The sequence below is a fragment of the Mus caroli genome, chromosome 8, assembly GCF_900094665.2.
Source record: "Mus caroli chromosome 8, CAROLI_EIJ_v1.1, whole genome shotgun sequence".
Lineage (NCBI taxonomy): Eukaryota > Metazoa > Chordata > Mammalia > Rodentia > Muridae > Mus > Mus caroli.
Window position 1 is genome coordinate 35008031 of NC_034577.1, and position 14491 is coordinate 35022521.

General features: G+C 43.8%; 1 protein-coding gene across 6 annotated transcripts in view; it reads right to left on the reverse strand.

The window, feature by feature from the left end:
- The window catches only part of Mtus1 (microtubule associated scaffold protein 1), a 143338-nt gene that overhangs the window by 45633 nt on the left and 83214 nt on the right, over nucleotides 1-14491 (reverse strand). For 5 of the 6 annotated variants that reach the window (XM_021170973.2, XM_029480460.1, XM_021170971.2 and 2 more), the window contains one exon: nucleotides 12469-12507. In XM_021170973.2, the coding sequence (XP_021026632.1) occupies nucleotides 12469-12507 (39 nt within the window). Of the gene's footprint in view, nucleotides 1-5968; nucleotides 6657-12468; nucleotides 12508-14491 lie in introns of those variants that run through there. The other variant, XM_021170975.2, reaches the window with a different exon arrangement.

Here is a 14491-nt window from a genome sequence, read left to right on the forward strand (position 1 = left end):
AAAAAAAAAAAAAAAAAAAAAAAAAAGAAAAGCAAACTAAAAACAAGTGGAATTATTACAAGTATTTATAATCAGCACCCAAACTAATTTGTCTTATTTCAGATTTAAAAAGAAAACAAAAAACCAAAACCAAAACCGCAAGGTCTGTTATAGACTCCATTTGTTAAAAAATACTCTCGCCTTCATTCCTAACTCCAGTGACAGCCTCTGAGGGATAACTGCCCCTCCTTTTTGGAGGACAGACAGACTTATGTGTACTTCAGGAACTACAGAACTCAAACACTCAGTTTCTCAGCCTCTCTCTTTCTAAGATCTTAGCCATGTGACTAAGACTGGAGCTTAAAGGACTTGCCCCCCACCCCCCACCCCGAACCCCACCCCGTTTCCTTTGCTTTCAGCCTGAGGCGGGCACCCATAAGGAAGGGAGCTAAGGAAAAAGCAAAGACGCCCATCCTGGCTTCAGAGCCACAGACAGCACAGCTCTGCCTCAGGAGGAAGTGTGTCACTTCTTACACTGTCTGGTTTCCAGGCCTAGAGCAATTCTAAAAGAAGTCTCCGAAGTAACCCTCAAATATAAGAATGTAGTTTGATGAATTTTACTGTAATTGAATAGATTTCATTCACATGCGGTGAATTCACATTCACAAACAGCTCTATACTACTGCTGCAGGCACGTTGTTCTAATACTGCTTGGATCTTCAGAACTTCCTTCCCTTGTTAAGCTATACGCCACCCCCCCCCCCTTTTACTCAGATTCTGGGATCAAACTCAGGGCTTTGCACATTAGGCAGGTATACTACTACAACCACATTCTCAGACTTGCCTAAATGTTGTAAGGCATTATTCCTGGGGAGACATCAACAAGCATCTACTTACCCCAGACAGGGCACCAACAATGGATCAAATTGAGAACACCACCAAAGTTCAACTCAGTGCACAGATGAGTTTTATCGGGGTTACTTACAGGAGTATGGGTGAAAGGAGCTACTTACAGGAGCAGAAATGACTCAAAGACAGCCACATTACCAAAAGCCCATCCCAGATAAAAGCTGATAAAAGCTGGCAACCAGATGCTCATTGCCTGGTCAGCAGGCAGCTCTGCTTTTCTGAGAGGTCTGAGGAGTCCTAACTGCTGGGGGGGGGGGGGGAGGAAGCCTAGTGCCATCTGGTCAGTTTCAGGGACTTCCTGAGTCTTAAAGAGCTTCCCCGCTGGAGGGAGTGTTTCAATCAGAAGGAAACTGCTATTGGCACAACAACAATCACTTTTAATCTCAGTAGCTCAGCAAAAACAACCCAAAATTCTTAGGGTAATTAACTGCCTTTACTCGAGTCAGAGTATTTGAGGATTAAGATATACAACCTGGAATAATGAATATGGATTTCTGCTAGCGTTCAGTCTAAGCCCTGCTCCACAGTTACCTGGCAATAGCCAGGTATGCCTGACTCACTATAAAAGGGGCGGCTTGACCCCTTCTTGCTCTCTTGCTCTTGCCTCTTTTCCCTTCCCCTCTCTCTCCACCTGCTCATGGCCTACTTCTCTCTTCTCTTTTCTCTCTCTTCCTTCCTCCCTCCCTCTCTTTCTCTGCCTCTACTACCCTCTTAAGTCCCCTCCCCATGCCCTTAATAAACCCTATTCTATACTATATCTTCCTGTGGCTGGTCCCTCGGGGGGGTGGGGGGGGAGGGAAGGGGCGCCTCACCATGGACCCACGGAGGCATCCTCTTCCCCCACACCCGACTACACCGCCATAGAACATTTCCCCCCTCTCATTATCTTTTTATAAACTCATCCGTTTACTTCCAGCTTAGAAGGAAAGCTGAACTGAGAGGGAAGGAGTGGTTATACTCAGAAGTGTATTTCCTTTACCCTCTCGGCGCCATCATAAAACTGGGACCTACCTGGTGTACTGTGATAAAAAACTGAAAATACACTTGGCTTAGCTTAATACTCTTGTCAAGAAATAACTCTTGACAGAAACTCAAGACAATTAGCGAGGTCATACCAGACTTTCAGGATTGCTTCCTGATCCTGACAGTCTTCACCCATGCGTCACACAAGATCGCTACAGGACGGCCTTCCTTCTTCCAGCCCTTACAGAAAACAGTGACATCTTGATTCAGTGACACACCTGTCAGTAACAACGTACCACAATGCATAGTGGCCTGTGCCCTTGTACCAGGCTCTGAACAAGGCTCCTTTCCCAGCCTCCCTCTCTCACCTATTTGCTCTCACTGTTTTCTCGGAGATATTGCACTTTTTTTTCCTTTGAAAGAGCCACCTGTCCTCACCTCTCTCAGCTTTTCACGCTGTTCTCTTTATATGGAAGGCATGCATGAAACACCAGGATAAAGGTGCCAAGAGCTGCCCGAGGGCCCAGGCCACACCCTAGCATGGTTAGCTGCCTCCTGCCCAATTATGGGTTTGAGGAAGGCTGTGGTGGGACTTAATCCTGGCTATCTTCTCAGTACCAAGCCTTGTGTCTGGCATATGGCACGTGCCCAACAGATACTTATATGAGACATTGAGAATTGATCTTGCAATGTGAGAAGCAGGTTAGAGTCAGAGGAAAAGCTGGTGGCATTAAGCCAATAGGAAGCCTTCCAGAAAGCTCTCACCCCTTGTTAGCTGCACGGACCGGTCACTGTCAAGTCTTTTGCTACTGTCTCACTAACGGGAGCCAGTGCGGGATAGCAGCTCAATGGCGAGGCACCTGCCTAGGATGCAGGTGGTCCCAGGTCCCATCCCAAGCCCCATCCTCACCCCACAGAAGAGCAAGTTTCACCCTAAGTTCCTGAGGGAGGGCAGTCGGAGTGAAAACGAGGATCACCTCCAAGGGTGGGGTCTCGAGTTTTTATAACCAATTGTTGTGGATCACTGAGGATGAATAATAAAATGAGTCATGTTTGGTGACCAGATAAGAACATGATGTCATAAAGGGAACTAAGCCAGGAGGGTTAATGGGACTTGGGAGGGTGGTAGTTGAGATTAATTTCCAAGTGCAGTAGTGCAGCCCAGTGCTGGGGAGGTTCGTGGCATCTGAGGCCCAGAGACTGGAGAACAGAACATGGCCCTGTGAAGCGAAGACGATCATAGGCTAAGTTACTGGTAGAACCAACGCCATCTTTTCCTGGTACTCTTGGAATCCAGGTCAGGAGCCCCATCACTAAGGCAACCAACAGAACTTCCTGGACTAGGGATATAAACCTGTCAGTGCTCACAAGTCTAATTAGATAAAGCCAAGAGCAATGAGGTCTTCAACCAAGTTTTAGAAAATGTCTCTGACCTTAAAATGATAGGATGCTGATGAACTCTAAAGAGACTTACTAGGGACAACTAAAATTATTAGAATTAAATTCTTTAAGTAGTCTTTTTTAAAAATGCCACTTATTGTTTTTACAATACTTTGGTTCTACCCTATGTGCCTATGTGTGCATACATGCACTAGTGAGCTTTGTGGTAGAGAGGCCAGATGTCACCCTCACAGGCCTTTTGCATTACCTCTCCACCTTATTTTTGTAAACAGGGTCTCTCCCTGAGGTTAAAGCTCACCAATTTGGCTCGACTGGCTGACCAGCCAACCCCAGGAATCCTCCTGCACCAGCCTCCCCAGCCCAGGCCACCCCACTACACCTAAGTTTTGTATGGGTGCTAGGGATGGAAGCCTGGTCTTTATGTTTGTGTGGGAAACACTGCAGGAACTGGGTGAGTCCATTCCTCAGCCTCAGCCTCTTCAGAGAAACTTAACAAACTTGTTTCACCATCCTCCCTGGCTTCTGGTGCCGAGAGTTAGAGCAGCAGTCACAGCTGGAGAAAAAAAAATCTTTAAGGTAAAAAATTCTAAACAGAGGTCAGAGGTTGTGTTCCCATCTCTACTTACTGTGTGCTCTTGGGCAAGTTAGTTCATGTGTCCGGGCTGCAGACTTTCCGGTGTAAAATACGGTGCACGCTCACTGCTAAGTGTGTTCTAGGTCTAAACATTATGACTCTCAGCAAAAGGATTTTAGAATACTAATATAAACTCAGAAAATAATATGTGATGAAAACACCACTATTAGACAAACTCTGGTCTTTAAAGCCTTATGTCTTTTGCTCAGACTACCTGCTTCACAAGAATACTACAGACAAACAAACGTTAAGCCATCAGCAAGTGGAACAAATAAACCACTGTCCACTCAGCAATGGTTCGCACTGTTAAGACGGCCGGAATAAAGGCTGGGTGTGTAGAGCACCAGCCAAACATGCAGCAGACCCAGTTCCATCCCCAGCACCTCCTCCACCCAGAGGAGGAGGAAGTAGGGAACCATGAAACTCAAAGATGTATTAACCTTACAAAGGCCAGCAACTAAAACAGATACCAACCTCCCAAGTCTGTGTGAGGCTATGAAAGACTTCCATAGGTTTGTGCCTGGCTAACCTACCATAGGAAAGGTAACCAAGGCTCCACAACACTGAGAGAGGGCAGAGTCCGGGGCACAAAGAGCCACTTTTGGATGACACAGTGCCCTCAGACCTTCTTTTTTCTGATTTTATTATGAAAATTTATTCTTCAGAAATTTCCCCTGTCTTTTACCTTAGAGCAGGCCCTGCATTAGTTTTAAAAATTAATATTGAAAGTTGCTTGTATATTGGAACATGGAAATTATTAACATAAAGCACTCTTGTTTGTATACATAGGGAGGTGGGATGAACTGGGGAGGCTGAGAAATAATAGGGTGAAAATTATATGAAAAAAATTAATAATAATAATAGTAATAATAATAGAGCACACTTTTTTAACCTTTTTATATATTTGTAATGTATTTCTATTTTGAGGGTACAGGCAATTAAAGCCAAGGCCTCAGCATCCACTGAGCTCCCCCACTGGCCCTCAACTTTTATTTTAGGGCTGAAGGGAATCACAGCGGCATTTGGATTGGGCATGGCCCCAGCTCTGTTCATTTACCTTCAGCCATGAGAGCTAGAAGGAAAGGCCAGCCAACGCAAATGCCAGGCCAAGGGGAGTTATGAACTGAAGAAGGGAAGCTGGGGAGAAAAAAAATATATCAAGATTATCCCGCAGGGAAGGCAGATGCCTCTGGGAAAATGAAAAGCTGTCAGCCGAATTAAAAAAAAAAAAATCACCAGGGACAGTGAAGAGCCAACTGAAAAACAAGAGGTACACAGGAAACACATGCGTGGCACAGAAAATTCATGCATGCCCACGAAGCAAGCCAGCAGCCCCAATCAAGCATAAGGAGACTTAGGCCATCACACAATGAAATCAATCTAATTCACCACAGGCAGACCAGCTTGCAGATGCCTGAAGGGACAGACACACCAGGAGTGTCTCAAGTTGGGCACAGAATGAAAGGCGGCGGCGGCAGCAGCAGCAGTGTCGTACACAAACATCAGCAGCAATATTCTATGACCACAAGTGTTTGGGCTAGGAAGACTTAGAAAACTAAATGTGTGGTCCACTTACCGGCATTGGGGTGATTTTAGGGATGTTTGCAATGTGAGGCTCTTTTCCTATACCCTATCCATTCTAGTGAGAATCTGCAAAAGTGCAAAACAAAACCACACAAAAACACAGCTCCTTTCTCAGTGCAAAGAGAAATCCTGTCCCAATGTGCTCATAGCCTATTTCCAAAAATCATTTGAAGACAGATGTGAATTAACAGGTGTTCAGTTTGTTTTTTTTTTTTTCTTTTAACAGATTTGGTGGGAGAGGAGAGCGCCAGAAAGTTCCAAGGCAACCACCCTGCATCTGTAAACACAGACAAGCCTACTGCTGCCGGCACACAACTAAAGGACCCTCCTGCCCAACACAAGAGAGAACCGCTCCTTGTAACCAGTCAAGCCTCTCCTTAAAGAGGGCTTTAGGAGAGACAATTATCTGTCTCCATAGAAATCTGAGAAGCATGAGCAAGTTCATCAGCATATCCCTCCCCTCTGCTGCGGTGCTGAGCAGACCTGTGCAGGACCAACCTGTGTGGAAAATGACAGTGTTTTTCCTGAGTCCCGAAGGAAGACGGAGGTTTCGAAGCAGTCCTTTGGCGGTTAGGCGGACGTGGATGGTGGATAAGGAGAATTTGGGAGACAACAGCATGTCTTCGAAGCCAGTGGGAGAACTTCGCAGGGGAAGCAGCTTTTCCAGGGACCATCACATACTGTGTCTCTTGGCAACTCGGGGTTCTTCCAGGCCAAGAGATACAGCCAGAGAAAAACAAGCTTACATGCTAATGCCAGGCCACCCAGATTGGGTGGGGGGTGTGGGGGAGCTAGAGTTAGCTATCCCAGGGCTCCAGGCTTCCGTTTGCTCTCCCAGATGTTGCTAACAAACAATGCCCTTCGTCTGAGCAGGATCTGTGAGGAGCAGCTCCGGAAGCAAGCAGCCTGAGTTACATCACACTGTGCATGCCACGGGTTGTTGTGGTTCCCAGCAGGGATGGAAAGGGGAGGAGAAAGTGGGTGGTCTCAGGAGCTTTATGTAACAGCCAATGATGTCGCAGGTCCTGTCACTATTTGGAACAGGGCGAAATGAAATAAACCACCTCACATGCCTAATGTCTATTTATTAGCTAGGCTAAATAAAGAAATAAATAAGACTTCATGAGAGCAATCTGTGAGCTGATTCCATTGCTTTTTAACTGCACAGCTTCACACTATTATCACTGGGCACTTCCCCAGGTGTTTTACCTAGATATACATAAACCTGATTACTTGGATGAAAAACAAGCCAAGAGAATGAAACCCTCAAGCAACAAATACTTCCAATCTTTAAAATAAACAGTTTTTTTTTGTTTTGTTTTTTTTTACTGTGCTAATGACAGGTTGTCAAATTTTCAACTCTAATTCTCATGTATTGAGAGCCACACTCAAAACGAAAAGTTAGACCTGTACCAGGTCTGCTGCTTCTGAGACTCGGTAAACAATATCACAAGGCAGCGAACCTTACACCATCAACAGCTCATTAAATGTTAAAACCCACAGAAAGCGGTTCTTCTTTCAGAAATCCCACACAGCATCTGAGAATCCAGGGGACAGGAGAAGAGGAGAACTGAAGCAACTCACCCCCTTGCTCGCACCCCATGCCCTGTCCTGTCAGAGGATGGCAACCCACAGAGGGTCACTGTGGGGCTGAGCGAGCACACCCACACCCAACCAACCTCCTGAACTGTTCGTTCCCTGGTAACAGAACTGGCAACAACAATGGAATTACTGTAGCTTGATACAGTTCCTCATGCTGGGCCCCCCCAAACCATAAAACGGTTTTCATTGCTACTCGATAACTGTTAAGTTTGCTACTGTTATGAATCTTAACGTTTTCCCATGGTCTTTGGCGATCCCCATCAGAGGGTCACACCACTGAATTAAGAGTCAAAGAAACAGACCTTCCTTCCAGCTTTGATTTCCTCTGTTAGATCACAGGTTGTTATTTTTAAAACCGTTAAAAACACCTGTCCCCAAATTCTGAATATTAAAAACAAAACACCACAAGCTCTCCCTATGCTATCAAAATTATGTTTAAAAAGGTATCAGTGAGACTCAAAATTATAAACTGAATGAGAAATAAGATTGGTGTCAAAAATAGACACACCACTGTCAACATAGTCCGTTTTTGGTTTCTGGGTGGGCTCTTTTTTCAGGGGTTGGGGTTCTTTTTGTTAATAGTAAACAATTCTGTCACAAATCCACTAGCTTACACTACCCAAAGGAAGAAATAACCAATCCACTCACCAATCAGGTACATTTACTAAAAATTTCATTTTAAGGGGCTTAAGAGAAGGCTTGGCAGGTAATGGCTAGATTTCCAGAGGACCCGTGTTCAGTTCCCAGCACCCACGTGACAGCTTACAATCATCTCCAGTCCCACCCTTTCAGGCATGATGCATACACGTGATACACAGACAAGCATGTAAGCAAAATGCCCACACACATAGAATAAAATAAATTTAAAATAAATACATTTAAGATAGGAAAAGTTTATTTGAACTCCACTATCATTACCTATCCTAGGCACATTAACTATTAGCCGTTTTCCCTAAGTGCAGAAAGAAGCTGGAATAATGCAAATAATATCAGTGTAAAGGAAACCAAATGTAGCTCCTGTGTGTTAAAAAAAAAAAAAAAAAAAAACCTCCTCCCAACCAACAAAATGTGCTTAGGTACAAGCTTCAAAGGGCTGAGCTTCAGTTCTTTCCCAACCATCATCTGCCCCCTTGTGGCCACCTGGCATGAGTGCAACAAAGAGGAAAGGTGTCTGCTGTTACTTTGTAACGTCCTCATAAGGATCGGCATAAGGCAAAGGCCACAGAAAACCAGTGAGGCAAAGTTTGGTTGGTTACATAAGGTGGAGCCATTCAGAAGGATTAGACTTTAGATGGCTTTTGGTAGTGCTGAGTCTTTTGGTTTCTTGGTTTTGTTGTTGTTGTTGTTGTTTGTTGTGTGTGCCATCTCTGTTCATTATAGCAAGAACACAATATCTACCCTCAACACATTTTAAGCCTATGCTACTTACTGTTAACTGCCGGAACTGTACGTGTTGTAACAACATCCTGATCTTTCAAAACTGAAATCTCTCAACAGCATCTTCCCATTTCCTGGCCAGCAGCACCAGTGCTGAGAAGCCATTACACATTATGCTGCTACGAGTCCCACAGCTTTAGATACCAAATGTAATCGGAGTCAGCAAGACTCCTTTCTCCCTTCTGTGCTTGTATGTCCGTGCGATCGTGCTTGTGAGTGCCACATGTGCCACACTGTGCGTGGAGAGGCTAGGGGAAAACCGTCAGTTATCAGACTTTTGACATCTATTGTTTGGGATAGTCTGTTACCCTTTCGGCTTCATTCACCAGGGTACCTTGGCCACACGAGTCTGCAGAGACTCTGTGTCTCCCCTCCCAACTTCCATCCCCCAACAGCAGATTACAGATAACAGCAGTCCTATGGTTTCACAGCAAGTACCTTTACCACCCAGCCATCTCCTTTGCCCCATTTACTTTGCTTGTATCGTACGGTGACTAATACTCCATTGTATAGATACACCACATTTTCTTTATCTACAGATATGTAAGCTATTCTTACATCAGTTATGGTGAGAATGCTGCACACCCTGACTCCTGTTTGGTAAATCAGCCCTTATTGGGATATGGCTTCTAGACAGTCCCTTCATCTCGTAGGCCACCTACCATGCTACCGACGGTCACCCTGGCTAAGCAGAAGAGTTGGGGAGTCCCACGTGTCCAATGTTGCTTGCCACAGGCTTCTGTATCAATCTAAGAAATCACGGACAATGACAAAGCCATGAAACTCTCCCCTTCTGCCTCTCCTCCTGAGGTTTTTGGGCTTCGAGTCTTATTTTAATTCATTTTGAGTTGTTTACTGTATGAGGTGAGATGAAGGCTGGAGTTCGCTGCACCCACAGACATCTAATTCTCCTCACGCTATCTCTTGGAGAGAGGATGGTTCTGCTTGGTATTTTTGTCAGTCTTGCCAGGTTCAGCGGACTGTAAGTCCACAGGTTTGTTTCTGGGCTGTCCCATTCATTGCATCGGTTTATGTATCTACCTTCATACCCATTTCAGACTGTTTTAATTACAGACTTGAAAGCAAGAATTATGGTACCTTCGCCTTTGTTTTTCCGCCCACAAGATTGTTTTTGGCTACCTTGGACTCTTATTTGGTTCCCCATGAATTTCACATAGTGACTTCTCTTTTTCAGTTAAAAAAAATGCAACAAGGATGTTGACAGAGGTGACTCAAGACAATAGGCCCTTTTAGCATCTACTGTGAGGCTGGTTCTGTCTGGCTAGTTTTCGAGAGTGCTACACAGAGCAAATGTGGTAACATTGTCTGGCTTTGTTCTTACTACTGTTTGTAATGATTTAACAAAACGAAGCTCAAACCATGTGCTGTCACAATTATTAATCTCTATTGTTATATGCATGTTACTGGAAGGCCTTCTATACTCAGGTCTATATTCATGGTGCTTTTTTTTTCATTTCTACACTTACAAATTTTCTGTGTAGAACACATTCATGTGCCCTGGGTGAAGAGATCTAGTTCTCAGCCAAAAAGGTAGCCACTGTTGCAGTGGGATTCACCAAGTGATCCATTCTTTGTAACGCTCAGTACCAAATTTTCCATGTATCCAAATGGCATCAGCTCTTTCAACACGAGAGCAAAGTTGAGATCACCAATGTGTAAGAAGGAAAGACAGCAGGTGCACAGTGTGGCGGCATCTCATCTCCTCCCCAGAGTAGGTCTGCAGCTCTCAACCACCTCCCGACATTGGAGAAAGTAGATGTAGAAAGCCACACGACCCCAGGCCATGTTTACGAAATGGCACAGATGGAGCAGATGTGTTCCTGCTCCCAGGGCAGACACCATGGCACCTGACAGGGATGATCTATAAAGGAGTTCACGGACTGGGTAAACACAGCTTGGGGTGCGTGAGATATCCCAAAGAGCAACTATGAGTGTCGGAGCCACGGGAAATGCTGTGGGTATGACAACTTCCTCATAAACAGCAGGCACGTTTTATTTAGAGCCAGTGTTGCCTAGAATTTCATAGTGTAATACCCTTTAAATAAACCACACCGGCTAGACCTCTGGAAGGTGGTTCATAGCCTCAGTGGGTTTCCCCACTTGCTTTGAGGGTTTCCTAGAACACATCAGGGTGGGGTTGGGGAGGCGCCTTCAATGTAAAGCCATGAAAAGCGATCGACAAGAAGTACTGTTAGCCTCGCTATCAGTAGCAGCAGGGGCAGCTACCATGTGAGAGCCTGGGATGAAAATAGTCTACACGGTCAAACCCATTCCCACACTGGGATTTATCTCGTGAACATTCCCGTGCAGCCAGACGAGAAACTCAAGCCCTGGAGAGGCTTAGCAAGTAGCCAGAGGTCAGGACGGAAATAGAGAGGAGGAGAACCAAGATTTACACCAACGTCCGAGCCGCACAAGGTCACAGCTTCTTCATTGTCTCCAGAGGTAACAGAATTTCTTTACAATAACCGTTAAACTAAAATAATGATGGAAATTTTCAAATATTATTTCATACACTGCCCCCCCCACCCCCTCCCGAAAAAAACCCTCAACCAGGGGCTGGAGAGGTAGCTCACAGATTTAGAGCATTACTGAGGAACAGGGTTCAGTTCCCAGAACCTACATAGGAGCTCACAACTGTAACTTCAGATCCAGGGGATCTGACACTGTTCTTTGGCCTTCCAGGGCACTGAATGCATGTGGTACACTGGCAGACATTCAGGCAAAACACACATTTAAAAAATAGTCTTTACAACATTAAATAAAATATGTAAAATAACTTAAAAATCAATCAATCAATCAATCATTCAGAGATTGGCCAGCGTATGGCCAGTGCTTCTATATTGTGGATCATATCAGAAACTAGTATGAAGCTTTTTGAAAATAATATGATTATCCAAGCAACTATACAACGCATGTGTGTTCCACTCTGAAGTAGCTGTCACGAGAAAACTACCCAAACGTTGACAGCAATGATTGCAAAACAGTTCATAATGTAATCACTGTGAATGTGACAGAGAACCAACTCGAATATCCAAGAGGCTCAATGCTATCACACTTATACTGGGTGACGCATTAAACCTGATCACACCGCGGCATGTAACAAAAGGGAATGTCAATAGTTCCAAGCAGGTTTGCTTCCAAAGCCACACAGGGTAAGGTTCCCTCAGTAGGCTCAAACTAATTCCAGGCCCACCTAGAGTTGTGAGAATGACTGACATGCGTACAGCCGGGGAGGAACCCACAGCTCATGGCTGAATTCTGTGCTGACAGTGTGAGAGCCTGTATAACAACAGAGACTTTACACGCTGTGACGTGGCCTTTCTTTTTTCTGGCTTTCTGTTGTGATGTGCAATGGGAGCCGTGTGACTTGTACTAGCGCTGCAATAAAAAAATGAGAACCTGTAGGCAGCGCGTGGCTGGCTGCATACAGTCCTGCATGTCATACACAGAAACGTCAAGAATACGTTTTACAAGATCTTTAGATCCCCCAAAGGAAGTATTAGACAGTCAGTGTAGTTGAATGGCTTTAAGTTATAGGCTGCCTTAGAAACAGATGTCCAACCAAGAATGTGTATGGGGGAAGTCAGAAACATAGAAAACTGTTGAGTTAGTACAATACCTTAAAAATTACATCTTAAGACCATTTTACAATTAAAGACATTTAGAGAAGTATCCAGTTTTATTTCACATGAACCATATTTTAAAAATCAGTTTAAGCTAATTTGATCTGTATAATAAAATGTCATCTTCTGTGTTAGATGGCTCAACAAATCACGCTGCCCAAATGCCCATGTCATAGCAGCTAGTTACACCTCAAATTCTGAATTTTGACTTAGAACTATACCAGTAAAAGTAATTACAAATAAATTTCAGTATGTTTAATCATTACTTTTCAGATAAAAATATTTTAATATATTCATAAAGTGGCCACTTACCTGAATTAAAAGCTGTAAATAGACTCTTCCTTGAAGGACCTAGAACGGGACAGAAACATAAACACACACTTTATTGGAAATGCTACGCAAATCTCTAGCTATCTTGTAAATAACAGTGATTTCATTTTCTAAAAGTCCTCCTTTAACCTCTAAATTTTAGGTTACAGTTATCCACTGAGAAAATTCCAACATATAAGCAACTTGATCAAGTACACGTTTTCAAATATAGATAATATAGTATCTAATTTGTTAGTAGTAAGACTGGTAAGAATTAATCATCAAAAACACAGCGTCAATTTTAAAAAGACAAAGCATGGTATATTTTGTAGTCAAGGACGATTAAAGCTCATTTTAAATTTTAATTAATTTATTTATTGTTTATTCTAGTGTCTGAATCCAGGGCCCACAGGTTGGGAGAACACTCCACCATTGAACTATACTCCAGCCAAAAGGAGGCCTGTCTTTCACTGCTTGTGCTTTCACTGTTCTACTGCACACAGGAAACAGGCTACACTTTGTGAAAGAGGGATGCTGGTGTGTACCCTCCCAAGGGCCTGACTTCTATTCAGCTGTGAAGAAGAATACACTGGAGATATTTCTCCAAACTGATGCAATAGAAAATGCAGCCAGGAACTATACAGGTAGACATTGGAAGAGCTATAAGCACCCGTGCAAGATATCCAATGCTCATCAAGTGACTAACCACCTGTAGAAGACTGGTTGGAGGGCTGGTGAGATGGCTCAGCGGTTAAGAGCGCCGACTGCTCCTGAGTTCAAATCCCAGCAACCACATGGTGGCTCACAACCAACCATAATGAAATCTGATGCCCTCTTCTGGAGTGTCTGAAGACAGTGTACTTACATATAATAAATAAATAAATAAATAAATAAATAAATAAATAAATAAATAAATAAATAAAATATTTTAGAAGGAGGAGGAGGAGGAGAAGGAGGAGGAGGAAGAGGAGGAAGGGGAGGAAGGGGAGGAAGAGGAGGAGGAGGAGGAGGGAGAGGGAGAGGAGGGAGAGGAGGGAGAGGAGGAAGAGGAGGAAGAGGAGGAAGAGGAGGAAGAGGAAGAAAGCTGGTTGGAACAGCCAGAGACCATCTGCAGGATTTTAGAGAGAAGATCATCTCCCTTTATAAGTATGTAGCCATCATAAAGAGACCTCCACAAGATGCATATGTCAACCTTAGGGCTTTCAGGAGATTGGCATGTCCTGTTTTGCAGTCATTGGTGGGGGTCTCTAATTCTCTGAAAATCACCTCAAGATCAAAGCTCCATGAACAGGGTTTATTTTTAGTTACTGTGGGGGTAGTATGGGGTTTTTAAATCATGATAAAAACTTCAGTTTCGGATATTACCGCCATCTTAGCAGGGGACAATCTGATGCCTCAGAGCTGTGTGTAAGACAAATAAGACCCTAATGGCACAGTAAATAATCTTCCCCCAACAGGATTCGACCCACCCTGTATTTTTGCTTTTATCCTTTAACCCAGTAGAAAGAAAAAAGTGGGCTGGAGAAACAGCTCAGCAGTTAAGAGCACTGATTGCTCTCCCAGAGGTTCCGAGTTCAAATCCCAGCAACCATATGGTAGTTCACAACCATCCATAACAAGATCCGATGCCCTCTTCTGGTATGTCTGAAGACAGCTACAGTGTACTCATATACATAAAATAAATAAATCTTAAAAAAAAAAAAAAAAAAAAAAAAAAAAAAAAAAAAAAAAAAAAAAAAAAAAACAAAGGAAGGAAGGAAAAAGCATCACTAAATGTAGACTAGGTCAGCAGCCTCAAGTTACCACATGATCTTTTATACATATGCCAGCATCCATACATAACAAAGAGAGAACACAGAGGGGGAGGCATTGTGGCTGGTGACTGCTTTTTCAATTTTCTGATATATTATAGGGCTCAATCATTCTTCCAGAAAAGCGAGCTTTCAAGGACCTATGAGCAGAGCTTTGCCAGACTTGGCTGTGACAAGGCTTTGTGGTGACACTGTATATGCCACACACTGCCTGT